Source organism: Epinephelus lanceolatus, chromosome 17 (genome assembly GCF_041903045.1).
Source record: "Epinephelus lanceolatus isolate andai-2023 chromosome 17, ASM4190304v1, whole genome shotgun sequence".
NCBI classification, from domain to species: Eukaryota; Metazoa; Chordata; class Actinopteri; order Perciformes; family Serranidae; genus Epinephelus; species Epinephelus lanceolatus.
The window spans coordinates 22,959,022-22,984,868 of NC_135750.1; the positions used below are offsets into that span (position 1 = coordinate 22,959,022).

Here is a 25,847-nt window from a genome sequence, read left to right on the forward strand (position 1 = left end):
GAAACGGTGGTTACATCTACTCTAACCTTGACAAAATAATTTGTTTTGAAAAGATAGTAATTGCAAGCTGTTGTAAAAGTTGTAACAATTAAGGGTCATGTGTAAAAGTGCCAGAATTATAGTTGGTGACTGTGTGAGAAACATTATGACTTCTAAACTAGATCTTTTATTTGGGGTTTCCCCTCAAGTTTTCCTTTACATAAGTCTCAAGTTCAAGTCTTTGCTCTAGTAGAGGAATCGCTCTCCTCTGCCCTGCAGTGGTCAAAGCAGGTTACTGCTTCTCAGGGGATCAACAATATTTACAATGAACTGATGAGTATATGAAGGCAGACCGTGTATGTTATATCTGTATTGGTGAATCAAGGCAAATCAAAGCAAAGACACTTTCATACCATTATTCCTATCATTGGATCCCATAGGTGCACTAGACAAAGACATGCACACAAATGTCATTAACAAAATGTTATTTTCTCTTTTGTGTTCATTAACTCTCTCAGGACATATAACTGTGCTCTTTCAATAACACTTTGTAATTGCCTTATACACTCAGTAAAAAGACTCTTCATTTTGAGTCATTCAGACCCAGGGTACATTTCAAGAGTGGGAACAGGATGACAGTGGCAGTAATATTATATTGTTATTACAGCCCTCTGAGTAGTAAAATGAAATCAACCTGGGGCAGCAGTCTTTTATATTTCCTTTTTTATTTATTTATAACCTTTACAGTGTGAAGACAGTCATCGTGGTGAGAAATTATTTGGCTGATTGAACGAAGTGTGTTTTTATTGCCTGAAGAAGTCCATGTCACACAATTCTGAATCACAGCAACACAGAAACATTCTCACAAACTTCCAACTTTAAAAATGGACTACTGTATGAAATTAAACCTTAAAAACAGCAATGATCACATCACCATGTTTTCACTTTGACACAGTGGTTGAATACACAAACTATGCTTTACACCATCTGCAGATATTTGATTGACGCTGTGGGTTTAACAATATTTCATGCATCACAAAATGCCAAAAGAAGGATTTCTCCTAAAGAAAAAAGAATGAAAACTTAAGCAGGCCTGCCAGTGTTCATAGTAGAAACCAGTGTTTCTCTAAACTACTAAACACCACAGACACACTGTTGCCATTTATATAATAACATATTTCTAGGTTTAGGAGGCAACGGGATACTGATCATACTGTATACACAAGAAACATACCTTAGCTTCTCACATTCAAAAGTCAAATGGAATGGTGAACTTCTCCGTAACACAAAAAAAAATAGCTCAACAGTTAATCTTCAAAATCAACAGCAGTAATTTAACAGCATCTCAGTGGGGCTTTTTAAAACTACAAACCAAAAACATTCTGAGACTATTCTCATTTACAAACACTTAAAATACTGCATATCATCATCCATTCATACTGTGCTTTTGGGTATCTTTATTTTATCAAACACTTTATTTGTCTACTCGTCTGTTTTAGAACATCAACCCCGTTTGAGTAAAAGCTACCAGTCTCACCAGTCAGACACCTCCATAAAGTCCTCCAGTTCACCCATGGTTATTATATCACGGGACTGATATCGTGAGTGGGCTGAGCTTTCATTTTCATAAATGGAGCTTCCTGCAAGCTGGCTGTTTGTGTCACACTCTGGGAACGACTCATATGTGCCATGTGTGTTGTAAACTCTGTTATATGTTTTGTCCTTATCATTAACTGTGTCCATGTATGGAGTCTTCTCCGGGCTGTAGCGATGCACTTCAGAGTTCTGTCCCGTTTCAGGGGCTGGATATCCGTAGATGTGGCTCTCCCTGACAGGCTGTTGGTCCTGGTGGGGAGTCACTGGGGCTGATGACCTGTGGTGGGGCACAGAGTTGATAGCAGGAGGTTGGTAGCCTTGGGGATAGCCATGGTTGCCTTGATAAAGCACGAGGGGCTTGCCAGCTGGAGATGCCTGGGATTGTTGCTGAAGCTTGACCTGCATGTGGGGTTGGAGCTGAGGTTGTGGGTACGTCTGCTGCGGCTGGGGTCGGGAGGTGCTCTGGCCAGACTCGCGTACATTCAGCTGAACATACTTTCCTGTCTCTGGGTCAAAGAAAGTCTTTGTTTTCACTTGAACTGGCACGTCCACCACGAAATACTGACCAGAGCCGAGGTCCTGCAGCACCTTACGCTGGGTCAGTGGGTAGGCCTGGGGATAGCTTGTCTCTACATGGTACTGTGTCACTGGAGCTGGGTGGTTGGCATGATGGAGAGTGGGAGAAGAGGGAATATGAGCAACTGTTTTAGGTGCAGCAGCGTGGGAAGCAGGGCCAGCAGCATTAGCCGGGGCAACAGGGAGGGAAACAGGAGCAGTAGCATGAGGTGAAGCAACTGCGAGTGAGATAGGGCCAGTGGCGTGAGGGGAAGCATAGAAAGAGCTGTGAGAAGATTGGTGCTCTGTGTGTGATGAAGGCAAGCTAGACCCCAATGTTGGAGCATGAGCGAGGGAGACAGGTGAGGAAAAATGGGGGGAAGCCACAGCTTGGCGGCTAGAGGAGCGTACCTCAGTGGAGGAAGAGGAGGAGGAAGGAATACTGGAGCCTTCTTGAGGAGATTTCTCAACTCCAGCAGGGCTGTCTGCAGCAGTTTTGGATAACTCCTTTCTGATTCTCCGAGTAGTCAGCCTTTGAGCCCTGCGCAGGGCTTTCTCACTTTTTGGAGGAACAGTTGGAGGCTTGCCCAAAGAACGGGAGACATCACTGCTGAAGCTACAGGCTGATTCTGGCCTGTCATAATCATACATGCCTCGTACATCTGCCAGGTCTGCTGCACTGGTGGCAAAACTCTCCACATCCTCCGACATGTTGCTGATGACAGAGCGGGAGTCATCTTCATCAAAAACGATGCTCCTCCTGGAGTAAGGCCTGTGCTGCAGGAGAGGGGCCAAGTTATCCTGTGATGAGTATGTTGGCTGAAACGTAGAAGACTCTTTGATAGCAGCAAGTCTATTCAGCCCTGTGTCAGGATACACAGGAGTTCCAGCGCTGCGTCTCATTATCTCTTGCTCCTCCTCTCCTCTCTCAGACCCCCTGTCCATGGGTGAACCAACCCGGAAATCCTCTCCGAAGTTCTTGTGGAAGCGTGGTTTGACTGATTTGGTGAAAGAGGAACCTCTGAAGGTGTTATCCTTCACCCTGAACATTGAGGGCTTGACTCCCAGAGCAGGAGAGGAGGTGTTGGAGCGGGGCAGAGATGGAGCTGGAGATGCTGGGGCATGTGGCCGATGAGGCCTTGTGTAGGATCCCGAGTCTTCAGTTGATCCAGGCCCTGATGGATTGTGTCTTTGTTGGGAGGGTAAAGGGGAACATAGCTGTCTCTCTCTGGGTTTCCTCTCTGATTCTGTCGAGGTGATGGCATAGTACTGGAGAGCATCTGTCCCCTGTGCTGCTCGTTTTTGCTCTTCCAACTGAATGGCTTTCTCCTTTTCTCTGTGAATTGCTAACTTTTCCTCTTCTCTCTTTTTCGCCCTGATCTCATCCTCTCTTTGAGCTGACATTTGTTCTCGTGCCACTCTCTTCTCCTCCGCTTTAAGTGCTGCCTTGTTCTTCTCTAGGAGTATGTTCCTCTCCTCTTTGACTTGTTTTTCTTCTAGTTGTTTTAGAATTGTCTTTTCTTTTTCAGCAGCTCTCCTCTCCTCCTCCTCCTTCTGAGTTTTCATCCGTTCCTTTCTCTGTCTCTGCTCTTCAATCTTCTGCTCCTGGATCTTTCTGATCATTTCCCTCTCTGAACTTTGAGCAGCTTTCTCCTCCTCTCTCTGTTTCTTTTTCTCCTCAACATCAGCAAGGATCTTCTCTTCTATCTGTTTAGCACGCCTTTGCACCTCAATCAGAGCAGCTTGCCTTTGTTCCTCGGTCAGAGCTGCCCTGCTTTGCTTCTCCTCCTTAGCAGCTCTCCTTTGCTGCTCCTCTTGAGCTCTCCGTTGCTTCTCCTCTTGAGCAGCTCTCCTCTGTTGCTCCTCTTGTGCTGCTCTCCTTTGTTGCGCTTCCTGTGCTGCTATTCTTTGCTGCCCCTCTTGTGCAGCTCTCCTCTGCTGCTCTTGTGCAGCTCTCCTTTGTTGTTCCTCCTGTGCAATTCTCCTCTGTCGCTCCTCTTGTGCAGCTCTCCTCTTCTGCTCCTCTTGTGCAGCTCTCCTTTGTTGTTCCTCTTGTGCAACTCTCCTCTTCTGCTCCTCTTGTGCAGCTCTCTTCTGCTGCTCCTCCTGGGCAACTCTCCTCTGTTGCTCCTCTTGTGCAGCTCTTCTCTGTTGCTCCTCTTGTGCAACCCTCCTCTGCTGCTCTTGTGCAGCTCTCCTCTGCTGCTCCTCTTGTGCAGCTTTCCTCTGTTGCTCCTCTTGTGCAGCTTTCCTCTGCTGCTCCTCTTGCGCAGCTTTCCTCTGTTGCTCCTCTTGTGCAGCTCTCCTCTGCTCCTCTTGTGCAGCTCTTCTCTGTTGCTCCTCTTGTGCAACCCTCCTCTGTTGCTCCTCTTGTGCAGCTTTCCTCTGTTGCTCCTCTTGTGCAACTCTCTTTTGCTCCTCTTGTGCAGCTCTTCTCTGTTGCTCCTCTTGTGCAGCTTTCCTCTGCTGCTCCTCTTGTGCAGCTCTCTCCTGCTCTCGCTGTTTCACCCTCTTCCTTTCTTCATTCACTTTTATCCGCTCCTCTTCCTCTCTCAGTTTTGCTCTACACTCCTCCTCAATCTTTATTCTCTTCTTCTCCTCGGTTTCTTTCATTCTCCTTTCTTGTTCTCTTTGCTTTGCTCTCATCTCCTCTTCTTTTTGAGCAGCTCTTTCTTCCTCTGCTCTTCTTTCTGCTTCTCTCTGTTTTTCCCGCCTCTCCTTGATCTTAATAGCAATAGCCTCTCGCTCTTTTGCTCTCCTCTCTTCTTCTCTCTGAGCGGCTCTCCTCTCTTCTTCAGCCAGGGAAGCTCTCCTCTCCTCTATCATCTGTTTTACTCTCAGATCCTCTGCTCTTTTCTCCTCTTCTATCTTAGAAACTTGTTTTTTCTCCACCTGCTTTGCTCTACGTTGCTGTTTTGCTCCTGTTTCTTCATGCTGACTTGCAGTCCTTTCTTGTCTCTGCTTCTCTGTTTTCTCTTCTCCTATCTTAGTTGCTGTGCTCTCCTCTGTGTTACTCACTTGCCCTACGAGTTTTTCATGTGGATTGGAGTTATCAAGTGGCTTTAGGTGTTGTGTCACAGAAGTGCCTCTTGGCGTGTTGACTGCAGAAGATGAAGTTGTTGCTTGCAGGGGAGGATTGTTTGGCTGATGAATACTTTGTTCTACCTGACAAACTTTGTGGGTATCAGTTTGAAGCACTTGCTCTTCATGTCTCTGGGTCTTAAGATGATTTGTTGGTGACTTGTGTCTTTCTTTGACATGTTGTGCATGTTTTGCCCCAGTGTCTAATACACCTTCATTGGCTTTGGCATCTAACAGCATTTTCTCTTGTCTTTCTTTGTCTCCCAGTTTGAACATCCCCGTCCGCTGGTGTTCTTTGTCCGTAATAGGAAATACTAAGGGCTTGGGCTCTTTGTTCACTTTGGAGCTGACCTCTGTCTTAGTTGGCAAACTTTTCTCTTTCACAGAGAGGTCTGGTGGGTCAACAGTGAATACTGGACGTCTGCTATGACGAGTCTTTATTAGTGGAAAGAATCCCTCCTTTTTGTTAGGTGGGAATTCCTGAATTGTGTTTGCCTCATCCTCTGAAACAATTACTTTTAACCTGGCATAGTCTGCAATAGCTGATATCTCCGGTATTGTGGATACCCTTTCTTTGGGTTTTGTTTTAACTTCAGCTTTTTCTTTAACTGTATTTTCTCTTGTCGGGTGTGAATTTCGGTCTTTCTGTCTTTCCCTTGCTGATAAACTGGAATGGTTCTCTGTGTGATGTTTTCTGATAAGAATAGCTTGACCTGCCTCCGTCTTCTCATTTTTATTACTCTGTCTCTCACTGGGACCATCACTCTGTTTTGAAGCCAGATTATCATCTGTTTCCCTGTTTTTCCTTTTCATGTTCTCTTCTTGAACGCCTACTGAGCCTGATTCCAGTGTTTTCCTTATACTTTCATCCAAAATAAAGACTTCATTTTTTCCCACAGTGCATGATTCATTGCTGATAGCTGCCTTGTTTGGTAGTAATCCTGGAAGTTCCCTTTCCTTTGAAACAGCATCTGGCTTATCGCCTACATTTGTACGATTGGATGGTTCATCAATTGTTTCTTCTACCCCTTGCACTTGAAAGTAGTCTCCCTCCATTGGTCGTATCTTCGATTCATCCACTGATTTCCTGCTTTTAGTTACTTTTTCAGGCTTTCTATTTTCAGCTTGAGTGTTCTCACTGGTTGCGCTCATGCTGCTCTGTTGACTGCTGGTTTTCAGTGAATCTGACAGATTTCTCACACTGGACAACATGCCTTGCACCCCCAAGTTGTCTTCCAAACTGTCTTTCATCGCCTTCTCCCTGCTGGATGAAGTGAGATCTTTGCTTCTGTCTTCATTGTTTAAAGTGCTCACCTTTTCTTCATGACTAGGTGATGCAACTTGTTTAGGTTCATTTGCTGCAGCTACATCAGAAGGGACAGTGGTGACATGATGTTTTCCCGCCATCTTCAGGTCATCCTTCTCTGTCACTGTTGGCACAACTCTGATGGCAATGCCACCTATATGCATCTCACCGTCCACTGGATCATTTTCTCCACTGTGTGTTTCGTTATACTGATGTTTTGGAGATTCGTGTGTGTTTTCATTCTCAGTTATATGGGTAGATGGACTGGGTGTATCAAATGGCTTTGGTGGTCTTAAATCACATCTCTTTTCTTCCACTAGGGGTGCACTCTTGTCATCTGTGTTCCTGCTATTGGATGGATTTATGACTGTTGACATATCTTCTTTCACTGATGGCTGGATGTCATGTTTTATCAGAGTTCTAGCATCAGCTCTGTTTGGATTATTCATGTCGTTGATTGCTGTGTTCACCACTTTGGCCATAAAGTTCTCATTGGTTTCTGCTGCTGGTCTTGTTTGTGGGTTTTTCTCTTTGGTAGTGGTCTTTATTTCATCTGTCTTTATGCCATTTGCTGGGATTTCTTTTGGTGTTTCATTTGAGCAGTCTTTCGTTTCACATTCTATTATGTCCTCTTTGTAGAGAAGGGGTTGAGTTTCAGCCAACACTTTATTTTTAGCAGGTACAGTGACTGTGGGGGGCACACCTTTTTCAGCCAGTGGCTCTTGGAGTTGTGTTACCCTTTGGGGTCTTGCATTTATAGAAAAACTCCCCTGCTGGAGATCAGTCCTTTTGACAGTGACATTTTCAGACACATTGTTCTGTGTTGCCTCTGGTGTTGACATTTCTTGTATGTTTTCAGGAGGATCATTCACACCACCTTCAGTTTGATCTTCCTTCACTGTAGAATAAGTGTTCTGCACAGCTATATCCTTTGGCTGTACAATGCCAGCTTCCCTTGAAGACGTATTTACTTTACTTACATCCAAGCTTGAGCTGGGATGATGTTTATCTGGCTCTGAGTTACTGCACTCCTTCTCTTTTGCATTCATTTGTTCTTGAGTGCTGTTATTCCCCTGACCAGTGTTGACAGATGTCTTTCTTTCTCGTACAGTTACCATTATTCCTGTGATTTGCAAGCTGTCATCATCCACCGGGGTATCATTCTGACTTAAGACCAGATTTAGTGAAGGTGCTGACTCCTCGTGAACTGTGTCATCTTTACTTGCACCCTTTTCTGCTGTCATTTGTTTGGAGCTTTCAGCTTTGTCCAGAGCTGTAGCTTGTGATGGAGCCTCTTTCCTTTTGTTGAGATGGTCAGTGTTTACAGCAGGATTGTCTTTAAGTTCCTCTTTCTGCTTTCCAGAGTTTTCGACATGATTTGCTTCCTGTTTGTCTTGCATGTTCTTGGTCGCCTTCTCTTTACTTTGTATTGGCGAATTAATTCCAGATTGATTCTGTTTCTTTTGATTTCCTGCCATTTCGTCTGAGCTCATTGTATGACTTCCTGTCTGTTTTGTTTCTGCGGGTGGTTTTGGCACCTTGTCATTGCTCTTCATTTGTTCTTTGGGAACTTGCTTCTGTGGATGATCTACTAACTGAGTTGTGGTTGCTACAGACTTGACTGGTATTGTAGCAGAACTGGGAGGTATGACAGACTTGACTGGTTCCATCTGTATTCCTGAAGGCTCTGTCTGGTGCTTTGGTGTTATATTACTTGACATTGTGCTTTCATGTTTTTTAGACACTTCCTGTGATGGTGGCCTTTGTCGTATATTACTGCTCTGACTACCTGCTAACATCTTGGTAGAATTTTTGGACATAAACCCATCTCGAACAGCAAAGCCCTTTTCTTTAATAGCTGAAATCTCTTTTTCAGCATGAGCTTTTATCTTGGAAGTCAGAATCTCCTGCTTGGTCTGTGCTCTCTCTTTATGGGACAATGCTTTGGGAGGAGTAAAATGCTGCTCTTTACCTGGACCTACGCTGTGCTCAGTTGACTTGGGTTTTCTTTCAAGGGAGATAGGTTTGGGCAAATCAGAGTCCCTTTGCTGTGTCACATCAGTGTGTTTCAGAGGGTCACGTTTTTCCAACTTTTCAACCCTGTCATCCTTCAGTTTGTCAGTGACAGGGTCACTATTTGCTCTTTTATCTACATTGGTAGATAAATCATTACCACTGGATAATTTGAATTCTTTTAATGATTCACTGTAAACATACTGACTTTCTGTCACTTCATTGAATTTAAAGTTGCCTACTTCCTCCTTATTTTCTGTGTTAGTTATTGCAGATTTGCTTGTAAGACTAGATTTATCTTTTGATTTTTCATTATTCATTGTCTCAACTTTATCTAGAGATAAAGCCGGTGTTTCACTGCCATCATTTGACGAAACATTTCCTGCAGCTGATGCTTTGTTTCCTTTTGGCGAAGTTGTATCAATAAAACCATATTTCTCTCTAAGATGCTCATAATCATCAGCCCCTCTGTTAGCTTGATCTGTACTTTGCCTGCTAACAACTGATTCTTCCCTCTGTTGATGGATTTGCTTTGCCTGGTCTTGATCTTTGTGCTCTTCATTTTTACTGGCATTTACCTTTGAAGGAACATCTGTCTTACTCGCATTCTCTTTTGTGAGAACTATATTTCTGATTTTGTCTTTTTGCTCTCCTTTCATTTTCTCCTTTATTTTAGCCAGTTCTGCTTTAGCTTTAGCTAACTCTGTCTTGACTCTCTCAACTTTATCTGGCTCACTTTTGACCTGTTGTGTCATTGTGAGTTTTGCTGCAGGTTTAGCTGCCCTGTCCAGCATGTTCTCTGTTTTTGTTAGCTGTCCTTTAGCTAACTGCAATTTGGTTTGTTCCCACTTTGCTTGCTCTGCCTGTCTCTCTTTGGCTTTACTCAGCAGTGTTGATAGTTGCTCTTCATTAACTCGACCCGCATGAATTGAATCTTTCTCAGCTTTCTCTTGTTTAACATGCTCGGCTTGAATGTGGTTTGCTTTGACCTTTCCCACCTCTAGTATCTTAGCTTTTTCCTGTTCTGCTTTAGCTTGTTGCTCTTGTATCTGCTCTAATTTTGCTTGTTCTGCTTTTCTGCGCTCTGCTTCAGCCTGTTCTGCTTTAACCTTTTCTGTTCTGATTTGTTCGGCCTTCATCCTCTCCCTTTCAACTTGTTCTGCTCGAACCTGTTCTTCCTCAGTTTGCTCTGCTTTGATCCCTTCTCTTCTTGCCTGTTCGGTTTTAACTTGCCCTGTTCTTGCCTGCCCAGCCTGCTCAGTCTTTGCCTGTTTAGTTTTTATGTTTTCTTCTTTTGGCCTCTGGTCTGCAGCTTGTTCTGCTTTGACCTGCTCACCCTGCTCCTCTTTCAAGTGCTTGACTCCCGTTTCCTCTGTATTGTTTCTTTGCTCTTCTGTTACTCTCTGTTCTCTGATTTGCTTTGCCTGTGTCTCTTCCTCTCTGGCGTGTTCTGGTTGTTTTTCTGTGGACTTTTCTGTCCGTTCCTCTTTTATTTTCTCCTCTTTAATGTGTTCTGCTTCGGCCTGGTTTACTCTCTCGTGCTCTGTTAGTTCTTCTTTGGCCTGTTCTGGTTTGACTTTCTCTGAGCCAGTCTGCCCTGCTAAAATTAACCTAGCCGACTCTCCTTTGGGCTGCTCCACTTGAGCCCAGTGCTGACCCTTTGCCAGCTCTGCTTGGGCGTGTTGTGCTTTTATATGCTCTGCCATGGCTGGTTCAGTTCTGGCCATGACCTCAGCAGACTGTCTGTCTTTTACCTGATTTGCCAGTGAGGGGCCAGACGTATTATCAGGGTTGGATAATGAACTTTTCTGCATATTATGTTCAAACAGTGGTTTAACTTCTACTGGTTGCAGACTTTGCGTTTCACACATCTTTGGAATTGGCGTATGTTGTTTTCTCTGGCTTGTTTCTTGTGTGATCATACTTTTGTCTTTATTAGAGTACAACATGTGTTGATTTCTGTACTCTTGATCAGTATATCTGTTATAGTTCTGTGTCAAATAGTTATCTTTCATTTCATTTTCCTTATTGAGTCTGTAATACTGTTGAAGGACATGTTTGTCCTGAAAAGCTCCAGGTTGCTGTTGTCCATAATATGCTGGATTGTCTGTAGCGTCATTACTAAATGGAGGATATTGTGGGATTTGGTTTGACATGTTGGGATTGACCACCCCAGCTGTTTTATGAGAAGATGTTCCAACTCCAAAACTCTCCCTTGACTCTATTTTCTCAAGCTCTGTATTTATACTTTGCTGATTTCCCCCTCTGTATTTGTCTCTCTGTAAATTTAGTTCCTCCTTTATCATAGCTGCTCTTTGGTAAGCCTGTGCATGTTGGTCTTTTTCCGCTAAGGCTGTTATCTCTTGTTTCCATGGAGAGGCAGCTGCTTTCAGACTGAGATTTTCTGTGTCTTGACTGTTAGTCTGTCTCCACCTATCCTGTGAGGACAAATTACTGTAATCATGTTTGTTGTCTTTGAGCTGCTGATATCTATCCACCTTTGTGAATTCCCTTCCCACTGTTTCATTAAAATGTTGCTCAGCATTTGCCTTACTTATTAAATATTCTCTGGGTTGATTGTTGTCAGCATTTAGCCGCTGTGTTTCTGCCACTGTGTAAGACGGTTTAAGCCAGTATGCATCTCCTCCCAGAGTCTCTGCATTATCGATCATGCCTTGCTTATAGGGAGTAAATGACGATAGGTCTTCATGGAGGTTATGTCCATTAGCCAGCTGATTGCCAGCATAATTTTCAGGTATGAAACCAGTGAACCCAGGTTGATGAACCATCTCACTTTGCATGTGAGCTGTCTGGTAATCACTTGAAGGGTATTCTGAATATTGGCCTACATGTGCAGGATAAGAATTTGGTGCTGTAAGTGCCAATCCAGGGCTTTGATACTGGTTCACATACTGATGTGAAGCCGCATTTGTCCTGTTGAATTCCTCCACGTGGGGAAACTGAAAGTCTGGATCTGGAAAGTCAGGGATGTCTATTACAGTGTCTCTTGGCTCCTGGATAGACGGCTGCTTGTTCTTCTCCAGTGTTTCCAAGCCTTTAAATTTAGTAGGACTGTAGGTGCTTTTCACTCTTTTCCTATTGTCTTTGAGATTGAAGAGTAGGCTTGTGGCTCTGGATTTGTAGTTTGACATCCTGACATCAGGAGTGGCTCCCCTGCTTTCTGCTCGCACTGGAGCATGTTCTACAGGTTGAGGGGAGGCTGCATACTGCCGGACCTCTGATGTCTCTACTTCCTGTTGTGGATGGACTAATGGTGTGAGCAACTGGCTGATGCTGAAGGGAGTTGTGTTATTGCTGACAACATTCGGTGCCACTGTTTCTGCATTGTTGCCAAAGGGAATAAAATTATCATTGCTACAAAACACTCCTTGTTGATTTTCTATCATCCCTGTTGTGATACCTTGCTCTGTCATCATTTTGAGTTTTTGCTGGAGGGCTTTGACGGAGCTGATGGTGTCCTGGACATGTCGAGACATGTCGCTGGAAGGTGATGCAGTTGATGGCCGTTGAGAGTGGAGCCTGTTAGATCCCAAGCTCTGCGTCCGCTTCCTGTGGGGGTAATGTCCTGTTAATTCTGACTCACAACGCTTCTCCACGGCTGCAGCTCTCTGCAGCACTGTGGATGTTGAGGTGGGGCGCGGAAGAGAGGGAGGGACCGCAGGGGCCAAGTTATTCCTTTGGTGTCTGATGCCTCTCTCATCAAACCTATAGGGAGCCTGTGGTTGGGCCTCCAGTGAAAGCTCCCTGTACATTGGTGTCTCATACCATTTAGGGAACTCTGAACAGTGCATAAACCCTGAGACTTCTCCTCTGTGAAAGGGAAAATGGTTATGGTCCCTCCATACCTTGAAGGGACTAAACTCACTGTGAATAAAGAAGTTAGAGTTACAGTTGACCTGCGCGGACATGCTGTGTTTACTGTGGGAAGATCTCATGAAGGAAGATGCAGAATTCATGTGAGGTACTGCTGCTACTTCAGAGGAGTAGAAGTTGGTGTCTTGAGATGAGAATGGGCCAGCTGGGGGGAAATGACCACTGTTAAAGTTCTGCTGGTAAGATGTAGAGAACTCAGAAAGTTCCCTTTGGATACTCATCAGAGCTGATTTGTCCCAGCTTGGTTCATCATTCCACTCTCTGAGTTTACCATCCATCCCTGCTCCATCCCTTTGTCCCTCTGAGTTAAAAGCTCTGATCAGAGAGGAAACTCTGGAGCGGCTTCTGCGTTGCTGCGAACTCAACTCTGTGGCTCCATTGCTGAGGAAAGACAGCTGTTCTTCCCTCAGAGATGCCTCATTTTGAGAGGTTTCCACAAAGGAGTGCTGGAATGTGGCAGAAACCCTCCCCTGTGTCCTTTCCCCATAAACCTCCCACTGTGGATCTCTCTGGATCTCAGCCCCATACATTCCTCCATGGATCCAGTCCTGTCCGTACTGCTGCATCCTGAGACTGAAGCTCTCATGTGCTGCTCTCTTAAGTTCCTCCCTCTCCCTGTCCTCTCTGTCTCTGTCCATGCCACTCTGGCCAAAGGCCAGCTGTCTGTCTCTCTGGATGCAGGGAGAAGATGAACCCAGGTCTGAGTCATTGTAAACAGCCTCATCTCCAATGCAGAGACTCCTGAATGCTCGATCTGTCAGACTGCTGACCTCACGGTCAGTCTCATCCAGAAAGGACCCACCGCTGGAGGTGTCACTGTAGCCTCCATCACTGTGCTTTCGATGTCCGCCACTCTTTCGGCCTGAGCGGCGCTTCTCAACTGATGTCATGATGCAGGATGGCTAGCAAAGAGCACTGTGCTCAGTTGTTCAGTCATTCATGCAATCCCAGATCTCAAAATTATACACTGTCTGCTGCTGGAGCTACAGGACCCAGAGTTTGGGGCCCTCAGTCAGGATCTTCTACAGCAAGTAGCTCCTAAGACATGGTGCCTTTTAGTTGGCCTCTGTCCAAAAATATCCTGGAATTTCTTCTTTTCCTGCAGGAGAAAAGAAAGGAGAATTAGCCTGGACCTGAACATGCACTCACACAACCATTCATCTTAAAATAAAGAGCTTTATAATAGTGTTTGCATGATGTGTGCGATGTATTTCAACCTTGATCAAAGGCCTTGCTCTGATGTGAGATCATTTAAAAACCTGTAACTCATTTGGTGTTGTACTTATTTTATGATAGCTGGCCTTGATAAGAAGCTTTTTTCCCTTTGCATTAAGCAACAATGTACTGTATGTGGTTCTTAAAACAGCTCTGCAAATCCTTCTACTCAGTCACTATGACCTTCAGAGACATGTTGTGAATAAAACTACACTGTTGCTAGGCACAGTAAAGACAGCCTCACGTGAGTTATTTTGGGAAAGCAGGGCGCATCGGTACCAACTTAGATGACCACACACACAGACACACGCACACACACTCATGGACACAATTGACATTGGTTTAACCATAATCAGAGGTTTTAAGTAACGAACACAAAATGTCACATTATCATAGTGTTAATTATAATCGGAAGTTAGACAAGTCAGACCAGCAGGTTCGACTTCCACCAAGTTGTTTCTCTTTTGAACAGAAGAGTCAGTAAGTCTGGTGACGACCAGTAAGCTGACACATTACACTGAAAACTAATCTTGTGGTGAAACCCCTTTGGTTTTACTACAGTACAGACAGCAGGTGAAAAGCAGTTTAAATATCCTTACGTAGAAGCGCAGCTAAATTAAGATTTCAGAGGTAAAATTAGAAAGTTTATTGCTGGTATAAGTACATAATCTCTCATCGTAAATGTTCCAGTGTGACATTTAAATTAGTAAAAGCCAACTGTGTTTAAAGGTCTAGTGTGTGGGATTTAGTGGCATCTAGTGTCTGAAGTTGCAGATTGCAGCCAACTGAAACTTCTCCTGCGTGCCAAGTGTGTATAGGAGAACTTGGTGGCGGATGAAAATGTGAATGGCCCTGTGTAGAGACAGTGTTTGATTAGTTCAACCTGGGCTAATGTAGAAACATGGTGGTCTCTGTGGAAGAGGACCCACCTGATATAAATGGCTCATTCTGAGGGACTGAAAACACAGTTCTTATTTTCTGGTGATTGTACACTAAAGAAAACATGCTTATTATATGATATTTCTGCCCCTAAATTATACACACTGGACCTTTAAATTAGACTACTTGAAAACATTGTCATTACCAAAATGACCAATGTATAAAATAAAAATTATATAAAGTATAAAACAATTAGCAGAGTTAAATAATAAGGTAATTTCTGTGCAAATCTTTTTTTTTTTTTCATAAATAAAATCCGTGTTTTCTGGTCTGTAAATCTGATACAGCAAAGGTCATGGGTGAGTGCTGTGACATGTGTGTATCTGTTGACGTCATAGCTTTTTCTAGCCTTGTTTCTCTCACTCATCACCAGTAAGCTGGCTGCGCATTGCTCATGGAGGGCCTTCAAAACTACACTTGTAATAAACTGGATTTAAAATGTAAAAATGATACAATGCAAAACATACTTAAAAAATAAAACTTGTGATTAAAAATAATGCTCAACATCTCAGTAATAAAATGTTCTTTCATCCAACCTAGGGCCCTCTTATAGCCTTCTCATCACACACTCCCTCCGTTGTGCTTTTAAATAAAAAGTTTGCACATTTAAATGCAACAAGGTGACGTCATGGGTATTTTCTGGTTAAATTAACTGCAGCTGCCGGGCAGCCGTCACCTTGCTCAAAATATCCAGTAGTTCATTAATATCTTCTGACCTGGAGGCTGTCCATGTCATATGAATCTACAGAACAGTTACACACCGCACCTCTGTACTGCTCGGATAAGTCACTATCACGTGAAACTGGTGCAGAAATGAAAGGAAGTTTAAATATGTCATGCAACACCTTTCTCCTGAAACAAAACAACAACTTAGGTAAGGGCATGCCTTTTATGATAACATTCACTTTCAGCATCCTAAGAAAATGTTCAAAAGACAAGAATCTTCAAACATCAGAAAGTAGCATTCAAAACTCATGCATGGTTAAGAGTAACTGACCCTAATTTGAGTCCTTTTCTGCAGCACTAATCTCATGTCAAACTGTCAGGGTGATTTCTGTTAATTCTTGCATGTGACAGGTTTATTTTTGTCCAGTGACGGGCCTCCAACTCTAAAACCTGACACCAAAGAGGCCTCATTTTCCGAGGCACTGTGGCCCAAACCAAGACTGACCGGCAGCAAATGTGTCAAATCTGAGAGCAGAGGGGGTATGACTAAATGTTTATAAATGTCAGCAACTGTCAGTGGAATAAAATAAAATTCTGCCAGTCAATACCTTTAAAGCAGAGATTTTTTTTCATATGTTTTCATTTATCTACATGAAAATGTCCACTCTTACACTTAAATTCACTAAAAAATGACAGTGCATGCATGTGTGAAAGGTTAAGTATATCTCTTGTTTCTGAGGTTTTTATTCTATATCATTCTTAAAGTGTCCCTTCTTCAGCACGAACAAGAATATAGAGTGAGCTGTTGTCTTACCTTCCAGTTTTATAATCCATAACGTGGGCCTTATCGTAAAACGCTCCCCAAAAAGGCCTTGCTGATCTGATCCTGCCCTCTCACCCCACACAAGCCCTCTCTGGCACCTCTGACTCTTCCTATTGACAACAATCCAAAGCAAAAACCTCTATGTAGTCCACAGTCAGGTCTTTGAGCATCTGACCAGAGGCGGGCAGCGGGGCTTGGGGCTGGTGACCAGACAGAAATAGAGGAGTTGTCCCAAAGAGAGTGTCCACCATGGGGGGACAGAATGAGGGCTTGAGCTCGCATGCAGATCTGTGAGATCCTTTGGTGTCGAGTGTCACACGGATGAAACAAACAGCCTCTCAACTATTTATAAATCTGGACGGCTAACTGTCGACCATTAGCAGCGAGAGTTAATAGTCACAAAGTGTTACAACTGGCTGAGGAGGTTGTGGGGTCAAAACCAGGAGAAAAACCTAATATCCTAAAGGTGTGTTATTATTGTGGGTGTTGGGTAGAGGCGGGAATGTAGTTTGGGTGCCCCTCTGGGAGATATAAATAGCTCATTTGCCTCACGCTAGAGTGCCACCCTCTTCGTTGAACAGACCTGCCAAGTACTATATGGAGTGTCAACAAGTGGCTTCTGGTCACCACCTGCTATCATCACCATAGGCTCAAATATAGCCCTCTATTGACCATGAGACCATATGACAGAGAGGTTTCAGCAGATTTATTTTTCATTTTTAAGAAGTTTTTTCATTTAAGGTTAAAGTTTTTTTATTCAATGGCACACATCTGAGATGTTTGTGGATTTCACACTCAACTATGGAAGTCTAATCTCCCTCGCTACAGCCTCACTCACCCCCCAGCTGAAAAGGCCATAAGGCAGAGGAAGGGGAGGAACTGTACCTCCCCCTTTCACCCCCGATTCTCCCTCCCCTCCGACAGCCCGCTGCTATAATAGGAGATTGCTGTAGCAGATAGTTTCCTGGGATTCTTGGCGGGTGCAGGGCTGGTCTGGCGGGATGATGGACACACACACATGGGCCCTAATGGAGACGCACTCCTCCATGTATGCCCACCCACACACACACACACACACAGATGGTTTTGCATACAGCTCACTAAACTTCGGGAAAGGCTGAAGTAATCCCTTTTTACCTAATCTCTTTCCTCCCCTCTAAACAATCCCTGTGGCAGATCTTCCCATAAGTGACATAGGCATTTTTTATTTTCATTTTTTTTGACATTCAAAAAAATTTAACATAAGAGTAATGGAGTGTATGTGGAGAGCATTAAAGAGAAAACGAAAAGCCTTCCAGGGTGCAGTACAAAAACAAGAAGATGAAATTTGCTAATTAGCACATACAGTATGCTCTTATTGTTTATTGTTCATTATCATTGTTTGTAGCTATGTTGTTTATTTGTTTTGATTTCTCATAAAACTCTTGTTCTTCTTAGTAATAAATACAATTAATATAGAAGATATAATAATAAAAATGATAATGATAATAGGCCTAATTCATTCATTCATTCATTATCCATAGCCGCTTATCCTGGCAAAGGGTTGTGGGGAGCTAACCCTAGCCCTAAACCTAACCCTTGTTGTATGGTCTTTTTTTTGGGGGGGGGGGGGGGGGGGAGCTCACCAAGGACACCAAATGTGCTAGGTCCAGCACTGCCACATCCACCTACATCACACATTTTGACTTGTGGAGGCAGGAAAAGCGCAGGTGGAATTAATAACAGTAACAATAGCCCCATCCCATTTAGGTGAGCCAGTTCTATGATGCTTATTGTGCACACTCACTCACTGACATTGGCTTACTAAGACTTCATGGAATGGAGCCATAAAACTGCTTTGCATGACAAGTCAAAATGTCTATCTCATCCACCATTTTCCTCTCCACCCTGAACTCCATGTCAGTCAGTTACATCCATAAAACTACCATAAGATAATCAGTTTCACATATCTGAAAAATTCTCATCCAGAATTTTCAACTTTCTGCTATCTTATCTTGTTGTGCTTCTTACTTTTGGGCCTTCATATTCAGCACTTGTTGAAAAAATTGTTTTGATTAGTAAAATTCAATTTACAAGAACGTCCATCAGCAAAAATGACTCAGTGTGTGTTTATCTAAAATGTTCAATTTCCCCACTGAAGTTTGAAATGAAGGCTGCTGTGGAGTCTGGACAAGTTCCCTGCTCACTCAGTCCCTCTAGTGGACAAACCGAGAACAGGCGTCCAGTCCCATTTTGGTCTGTGATGTTTGATACATATCTTTTGTTTTCTTTTGCACAGTGAAACTCTCCAACTTTACTTCAACAAATAGTTTCATTGTGGAGCTACTGAGGACTGTAAGCATTGATCACAAACGCTGAGGATGCTCTTCCCTGTGCTGAGTAAGGAGGAGTGGATCTGTGGTTGTGTGGCAGACAGCAGACAGGCACATTACTTGCTGCATTAAGATATGCTTTGTTTGTATTATCTCCATTCAGAAATGAGCTTAATTGATTCTAATTGATTGGGTTATTGATCAGGTCTGTTGCAGGAATGAAAAGCAGAGATGATACAGTAGTGGGGTGTTTTTGGCCCCTCAGTGGACCGGCCCTGAATGCACCGTATGTCTGATTTTGGAAGCTGGGTCCTTGAATAGTAAAAATTTTAGGTGCTGCACCCAATGTCAAGCAAAAGAATTGTATGTATGTGCCAGTCGTTCTTAAGCACACTGTCTCTTTCTGTGTGCCTTATATTGTCTGTGGATGGGTGCATGTGCACAACGTTTCCCTGTTTCAGGACATATTTCCCCACATCCCTGCAAAAATATTTCATTACTGCAACAAAAGAAGCCCATTAACTGCACTGTAAGAACAGAGTTCAACTGCTGTCCCCCATATTCACCATGTTTGTCTGCTTTTCTGGCCGCTCTCCAGCTAATTTGATATAACAATGCTCCACAAAACCGCCTCGGGACTTTTTTTAGGTGACAGAAAATTATCAATGATGCCACATGCACAGCTGAATGTCAACACCAACTTGACTTGTTTATGAAATATTAAAGCAGTGAATTATGGGCACCATGCAGAACTTAATGATGATCGGAGTCATTATAACTTCAGCATCCTTTGTTTTGGCTAATGATTAAATTCCACAACTACTGTATTCAATTTTGGAGAAATTGAATGTGTTTTTCACGTCTTTTGTATGAGTTGGCTGGATTGTGTTGTACATATTGGTACATTTTTGGAAAAAGAGCTGATTTGTATAAGGATATTGTGTTATCATTAGCTGCCATGTCAGGGGGCTTAACATCTTTGCTCTGGAGCTCTCTTAAAGAAAATCATTATATTAGGACATGATGTTTTTGGTAATATTATTTGTGCCATGAATAGATACAACAGAGTACCTGCTATATAATATTATAATACCAAATATATAAAAATAAGCCATAATAGGTTCTGATTTTGAACCTTTATTTTAGCTGCATTTTGTCATTTCTGTTTCAAAAGCATGAATTTATTTGTATGGGTGGTGTGTGTTGTTTTCTCATAGGGAAATATAGTGTTCCAATAAAAAAAAAAAAATCAAATCTTAAAAAGTGTAAATGTCACAAGAAGGTGACTCACAGTGAGTGAAAGCGTCACTTTATTGGAATATTTGCAGGGTACTTACAACATGCACACATAATGGTGTTAAAAAAAAAAAAAAAAAAGAGGACGTGAGTGCTCTGTACTCTGTGTACAACCTGGCACGACTTCTGACATTATCTCCCTCTTCCATGTCACCAGGGTGTCGCCTCATCAATTATTGAACCAGTACTTCATGGTAATACATAATTTCTTATCAATTATTCATGATAATGTGTGTGTAGTTTACTTAATTGTGTTATTGACTATCAAAAGTAATTTCCTGAAAATCCTCAAGGACGCAAATTGAATCAGCCCAACTACTGGTTGTGAGCTCTGCGGTTAAGTATTCGCAATCTGATCAGCTGATCCTTTATTCAAGAGTCATCCTGGTGAAGAGATATTTAGGAATAATAAATCAACACATGTATTGCCTGTGATAAACTACTGTGCGAAGAGCCCTGAGGTGATGAGAGATGATATTTTTTCAAAATGTAAATCCAACATTAATAAATAGCATATATCATGTTTAATGGGGTTTATTAAAAAAATGCTCACAGAGAGGAAGAGAGGGAGGAAGAGGGTGAGCGTTCCTAAAAGTAAATAAATAATAAGAGTCACGATTGCTCTCCTCTCCCGGCTTTAAGGGAAACTGATAAATAATGTATCACAACAGATGGCTGGAGCGCGAGGCAACAGGAGAGGAACATGAGCGACTACATCTTTAATTGTTTTAAAGAACATGTCACAACAGGACTGGTGTGTTCCCTGTCTGCTGGCGCCACAGATGTGCTAACAGAGTGGAGGGGACAACTACCGCTCTGTCACTGGGTCTGCCTCAGCCTACGTGAGCATACTGTATTCTGGCACATGTACACATTTACACTGAAAATGGCTGATTATTATTAAAGTGCACTTTCACTTTAAAAATCAAAAGAATGAGAGATTGTTTGAGCCCGTTAATGAGCTGATGGCATAAACATTATATTGCCAAAATCCGCCCAAATCCTCACTGTCCTGCCATCAGTTCTACACTTACAGTTTACATGCATTAACATTCACAATGTAAGCATCCGTCCTCTTTATGAAAATGAGAGGAACTGTACCAGGATTACTTAAATTCACATTATCAAATAGGTTTTAGTTGCACACATGTTGTATCTATGTTAGTCCATCAAATAGAGTCCAAGAGTGTGTGACGACAGATATAGATCCAAAACCACACTTGTGCTTCTATGGGGATAACAAGGCCCCAAATATTCAGCATTTCTCACAAACAATAATAATTTACTGTCAAATAAATATTTCAATGTTTGCATCCACACACTGTGATATCAGTAAAGTCTTTCCCAGGCTGTTTCTGGAGTCAGTCAGTAGTTGTGCTTGGTTGTTCGTAGGACCAGAGTAGAGTAATAACAGGCACGATCACACAGATTTAGAGTATCAGTACGTCCACGTTTAAGTCCAGCGCTTCACTTTTTCTCCAGTGATTCCTTGGAGCAGTGAGGGTTTTTGTCAGGACTGCTTCCCAGGACTGAGACCTTGGCAGCCGGGCTGGGACTGGAGGTGTCCCCCCCTCTCCCCACGGTGACGGGCACCTCGATGGCAGAGCCCACCGTGGGCCTCGCCACCCCAGCTGCGCCCATGCCGACTCCAGACAGGACTCCCACGCCGGAGCTGGGCCCTGTCGCCGTGCCGAGCAGGTTGGCAGACTGCAGCACGGCCTCCGAGTGCTCGCGGGCCTTCATGCGGAGGGCGGCCACGCTGGCTGTGCGGTTGCCCTGACAACCGTAGGGCGGCAGGAAGGACAAGCCCATGGGGTCAGAGACACAGCAGGAGCACAAGCCATTACCTGAAAGATAACCACAGTAGGAGATGTGTTGAAGACTACTAGAAATCTCATTTTCATCATCACATCATCATCATCATCACCATCTCTATTTGCCAGGTAATGAGAACCATATTTACCTTTCAGTGTGGCGACCTGCGAGAGGGCCTGGGCGTAGGTGGCAGAGTTGAGGAGTGTGCCTGGTATACATGATGGGAAGAACGGACCACTTGGACCCACTGTCCTGTTGATACTGGAGAAAACAGATTTTGAGTGACAAATTGTTCTACTGATCCTGCATTTCTGGAAGTATGTTCAGCTTTTCTGACAACAATGTGCACTGCAGAGCTGCTTTTCTCTGTGGCTTTGATTGTTTCATAATCAATCTAATTGGAAGAGTTTATTAAGGCTGCCGTGTAATCTACAGAAATGATCTGGATGGCTGTCAGAGTTTTGTGGTGGCAGTTATCGATGGAAAGGATATTGCCTCTTATTCATTTCAATCATCCACCAGCCTGCAAATCTGGACCAGCAACCTTTCTGCCACCATTAGGACACTGTTTCCCTACAATAAAAGCTACAACAGTCATCTGTCTTTTCTCACCTCTGTTGCATCTCCAGTGGTTCTTTCTGCTTCCTGCTGTGGTCCACTGGGGACTGAGAGTTGATGCTGCGAGATGGAGGAGTGCCGTCACTCATCTGCTCTTTCCCTCCTTCAGGGTCTGCGCTCCCTCGCTCCGTCTTCCTCCACTTTGCTCTGCGGTTCTGAAACCAAACCTGCATTAAAAAAAAAACAACAACGAGAAGACAATTAAATTAAATCACCAATTAAAGCTGGAAAATGGCTGCATTTCCTGACACATTAGCAGTTGGCATCCATTTATTTTATTTATTGAATTTAGCTTCATACCCATGCTAAATTGATTCTAACCAAGTTCTTAATATCTTCTTTTCACAGACAGACAAATGCAAACTTAAAGCATGCATGTGACATTTTCCTAAATGCTCTATTTGCTTTGATTTGTCTTGTACATCAAGAGGTGTTTGAATGTGTCACATGAGCGCTCTAATTTCCCACAGTCCCTATACTTATCCCCAAAACTTCACCATCCACACAGCTGAGAACATATAGCCAAGTTCTGGTATCTTAATCGAATGAAGGTCACTGCCTATAACAACATTTAATTGAGCAATTTTTCATTATCATATTTTAATGACTTCCCACTGACAGTTGTGCTGCCCGAGAGAGAGGCAGCTATGATGAAGTCGTTTATTTCCCTATTTAGTGATTGTTTGACAACATCAGATTCGATTAGGACTTGGTTCTAGCAGGCATTAATCATGATGTGTGAATGGAGGTTAGAGTCGGTGTGCATGTGCTCTGCATCCCTCCTATTGTAGCGGAGGTATAAATGATGTCAACAGCCAAACAAAACACTTGCATTCATTCGGCATAAAGAAAGGACAACATTTTGGTGGCAGGACAACAATACAACCAATGGACTTATCTCACCCCTGCACCTTCCAGCTAGAAGTCGCGCCCCCCCCACACACACACCCGTCTCTGAATGGGCTATAATTGCTCCATTAATCTCAATTTGCAGCGTGCTCTTAATGCGGGGGAGGCCCATTGACACTTTACAAAAAGGGGGGCAATAACACTACAACAGAAAGGAAATTTATTTTCTAATAATAATGTAAGTTTAATATCCCTGCATACTGCGGCGGATTCATGTTCAGATTTAATAATAGGAATGTGGTAATCGGATTAGGAGGGGAATAATTTGTTTACAATCCCTAATTTACAGCGCTGGATTCCATTATCAACCCCGCCATTGGGTTTAAGCGATAGTAAGATGACCCTGGGGAACAAAAGGCAAACTATTATATTTCCCACAATTAGATCTGTGCGCACAACAAAACCCAAAAGCAAATCTGGAATGCAGGAAATTACATACAGGACACATAACTTAATTACATCTGGCCAAGTTTATAACCGCGCATATGTGCAGGGCAGGACCGGAATATAAATTGCCAAATTTAAGGTGCGTGTGTGAGGTTTTTTTGGTGTGTGTTTGTGCTTTAAAGTGTGTGTGTATGACAGAGAGAGAGAGAGAGAGAAGGAGAGTTTTGGAGGCTGCAGGCTTTGCCCTCTTTTTTTAAAGCACACACCGTTTTCTGTCTGCGTAACTGGGAAAGGATCTGCATGGATGATGTATTCCTACCTTTGAGACGCGGACAAATTAGTGAGGAACATTATCGCTGGTTAATTATGAATGACCGATTAATCAAGCTAATCTAATATTCACCATTATGTTGATGTTATTAAAGTACATCGCCGGAATGACAGAGTGGCTTAATTTACCCTCTCTTGCATGGTCAAACGTGCGCAGGACACATTACGCTGCTGCAGCCTACCTGCACCCTGGCCTCGGTCAGGTTGATCTTCATGGCCAGCTCCTCCCGGGTGAACACGTCCGGGTAGTGAGTCTGGGCGAAGACGGCCTCCAGTGCCTCCAACTGCATGGACACAAAACACAAGATTGAGTTTTAATAACTTTATTTTCTATTGATCTATTTATTTGTATCTGTTTATTCATGCTTCTCTTTCTTTCTCTTCCTTTATATTATCATCAGATATGCTGGTTAAAACCCCCCTCGCTTGTACACTGACAGAGATAACAGACTATCAGCTGTAAAAAGACGAAAATAATCTTACATATTAGCCTAACATCTAATTGCCTGCAAAGAGAGGGCAATTTACAGTTATGCCCACGCATGATCTTCAAAAGGACAGATAGGAAATTCTTGCATATTTATTTTCATATGTGTGAAGCAATGTTGATTTTTTCTTCTTATAGGTCGTTATCGCATCAGACCAATTATAAAAGTTTTATTTTTGTGTCTGTGATAAAAACATTCAAGTCCTTCATTTTGAAAACTTTGCAAAGTGTTTTATTCTTTATCTGGTTTTAGTTTAGTAGCCCTATCTGTTTCTCTTTAAGTGAAGCTCAATTTTATTTCATATAACTGATATTTTTGTCCTGGAAAATAATTACCTGTTGCAAAGTAAATGTTGTTCTGTTTCTGCGCTGTTTTCTACGTAGAAATCCATCATCAAAATCAGCCGGGGCGTGGTTCCCAAAGCCGCTTGAATTCACTGTAAAAAAAAAGAAAGTTTATTAGAGAGAATTCAGTCACTCAATAAAATTAGATAAATTCAATATTTGTGTTTAATTTAGTTCATTAAATGTGTTTTATAAAAGGAAAGCTTACATCTTAAAAAAGGAAACGCAGAAACAAACTATAATTTTTGGCCAAAGCAGACAAGATCTCTGGCACATTTTGTATTTCCATTAGTTGCATGAAACATTGATGCTGGGTGTCTGAGGGGAACCATGACGGACTAAGAGCCATGACACCCAACATCTGTGCCCGGGACAAAACGCCCCCTCTGCCCCGGGGCCAAACCACCAGCGCTTTTCACCAAAACAGCCAGCAGACTGACATAGCAGAGGGAAAATCAGACTTAACCCTTTAAATCCACCTTTGAATTTGTGTGTAAGAGAAATAAATCGCTCGTTTAGATGCTGTTGGAGATGCATAATGCAGCCAACTCAATTTTGGAACATGGAAAATATCTGTTTTTATCGTCTTGTTAAGGCGATCACGAACTGCGGGTTTAAATCTTTTTATTCATAACTGCATAAAATTAACTTTTTTCTTTTATAAGCATGTGTCATTTTCATTATTAATTAATAATGATCATAAAAAAAGAAAAAAGAAAACAGTTCAGGCCTATATTCTCGGTCCTCCTCCAACAACAACACACACTTTGTGCGCGCAAGTGCGCGTCACAAAAACTTTTCACACTCTGGCTTTAAGAACATATCAAAAATAACTCGCAGCTGAATGAAATCAGGTGAAAACGATGCTGTAAACACACAAGAGAGGAAACTTACATGTGTTGGAGCGACAGCACTCTCCGTCCAGCTGAGGCGGACAGTGAAAGTAGAACATTCTGGCGCGTCTCCGAGCTGCGAACCTGGAACAGAGACAAAAGTTTCAGCCCAAAGCCTCTACACCGTGTGCGATTCAGATCTGTGTTGGAAAAATTAACACGTTAAATGGTCCTGAGGAAAGGCGGAGCCGTGCGAGACTTAGAAAGATTCAAAGTTGATGTGAGAGAGCATCCTACCTGCAGTGAGGATGCTGATGTGAGTGACTTCCCGCTCTGGAGAGAAGTGGCTGCTGCACTTCCACTGACTCTCTGACTCTCTGTCTGGGAGTGTCCACACTCGCTCCCCCCCCCCCCCCCCCCTCTTTCTCCCTGCCACACACACACACAC

At 43.0% G+C, this 25,847-nt stretch overlaps 2 protein-coding genes across 3 annotated transcripts; both read right to left on the reverse strand.

Annotated features, from left to right (window-relative positions):
• Positions 1-685: 685 nt before the first annotated feature.
• Positions 686-16,504, reverse strand: c17h10orf71 (chromosome 17 C10orf71 homolog). Of its 2 annotated transcripts, XM_033612992.2 has the most exons (3): positions 16,059-16,504; positions 2,542-13,523; positions 2,092-2,228 (listed from the first exon to the last, which is right to left on the reverse strand). In XM_033612992.2, exons 2-3 carry the CDS (start codon positions 13,312-13,314, stop codon positions 2,220-2,222), a joined length of 10,782 nt encoding a protein of 3,593 aa, XP_033468883.2. In that variant the 5' UTR covers positions 13,315-13,523; positions 16,059-16,504; the 3' UTR covers positions 2,092-2,219. The 2 variants fall into 2 exon arrangements, with proteins under 2 accessions (XP_033468880.2, XP_033468883.2); XM_033612989.2 differs by having other exon boundaries at positions 686-13,523; positions 16,059-16,502.
• A 3,875-nt stretch (positions 16,505-20,379) lies between these two features.
• Positions 20,380-25,759, reverse strand: drgx (dorsal root ganglia homeobox). The gene is made up of 7 exons (XM_033612876.2): positions 25,697-25,759; positions 25,461-25,543; positions 24,558-24,658; positions 23,917-24,018; positions 22,103-22,275; positions 21,639-21,751; positions 20,380-21,522 (listed from the first exon to the last, which is right to left on the reverse strand). Exons 2-7 carry the CDS (start codon positions 25,516-25,518, stop codon positions 21,143-21,145), a joined length of 927 nt encoding a protein of 308 aa, XP_033468767.1. The 5' UTR covers positions 25,519-25,543; positions 25,697-25,759; the 3' UTR covers positions 20,380-21,142.
• Positions 25,760-25,847: the final 88 nt, after the last annotated feature.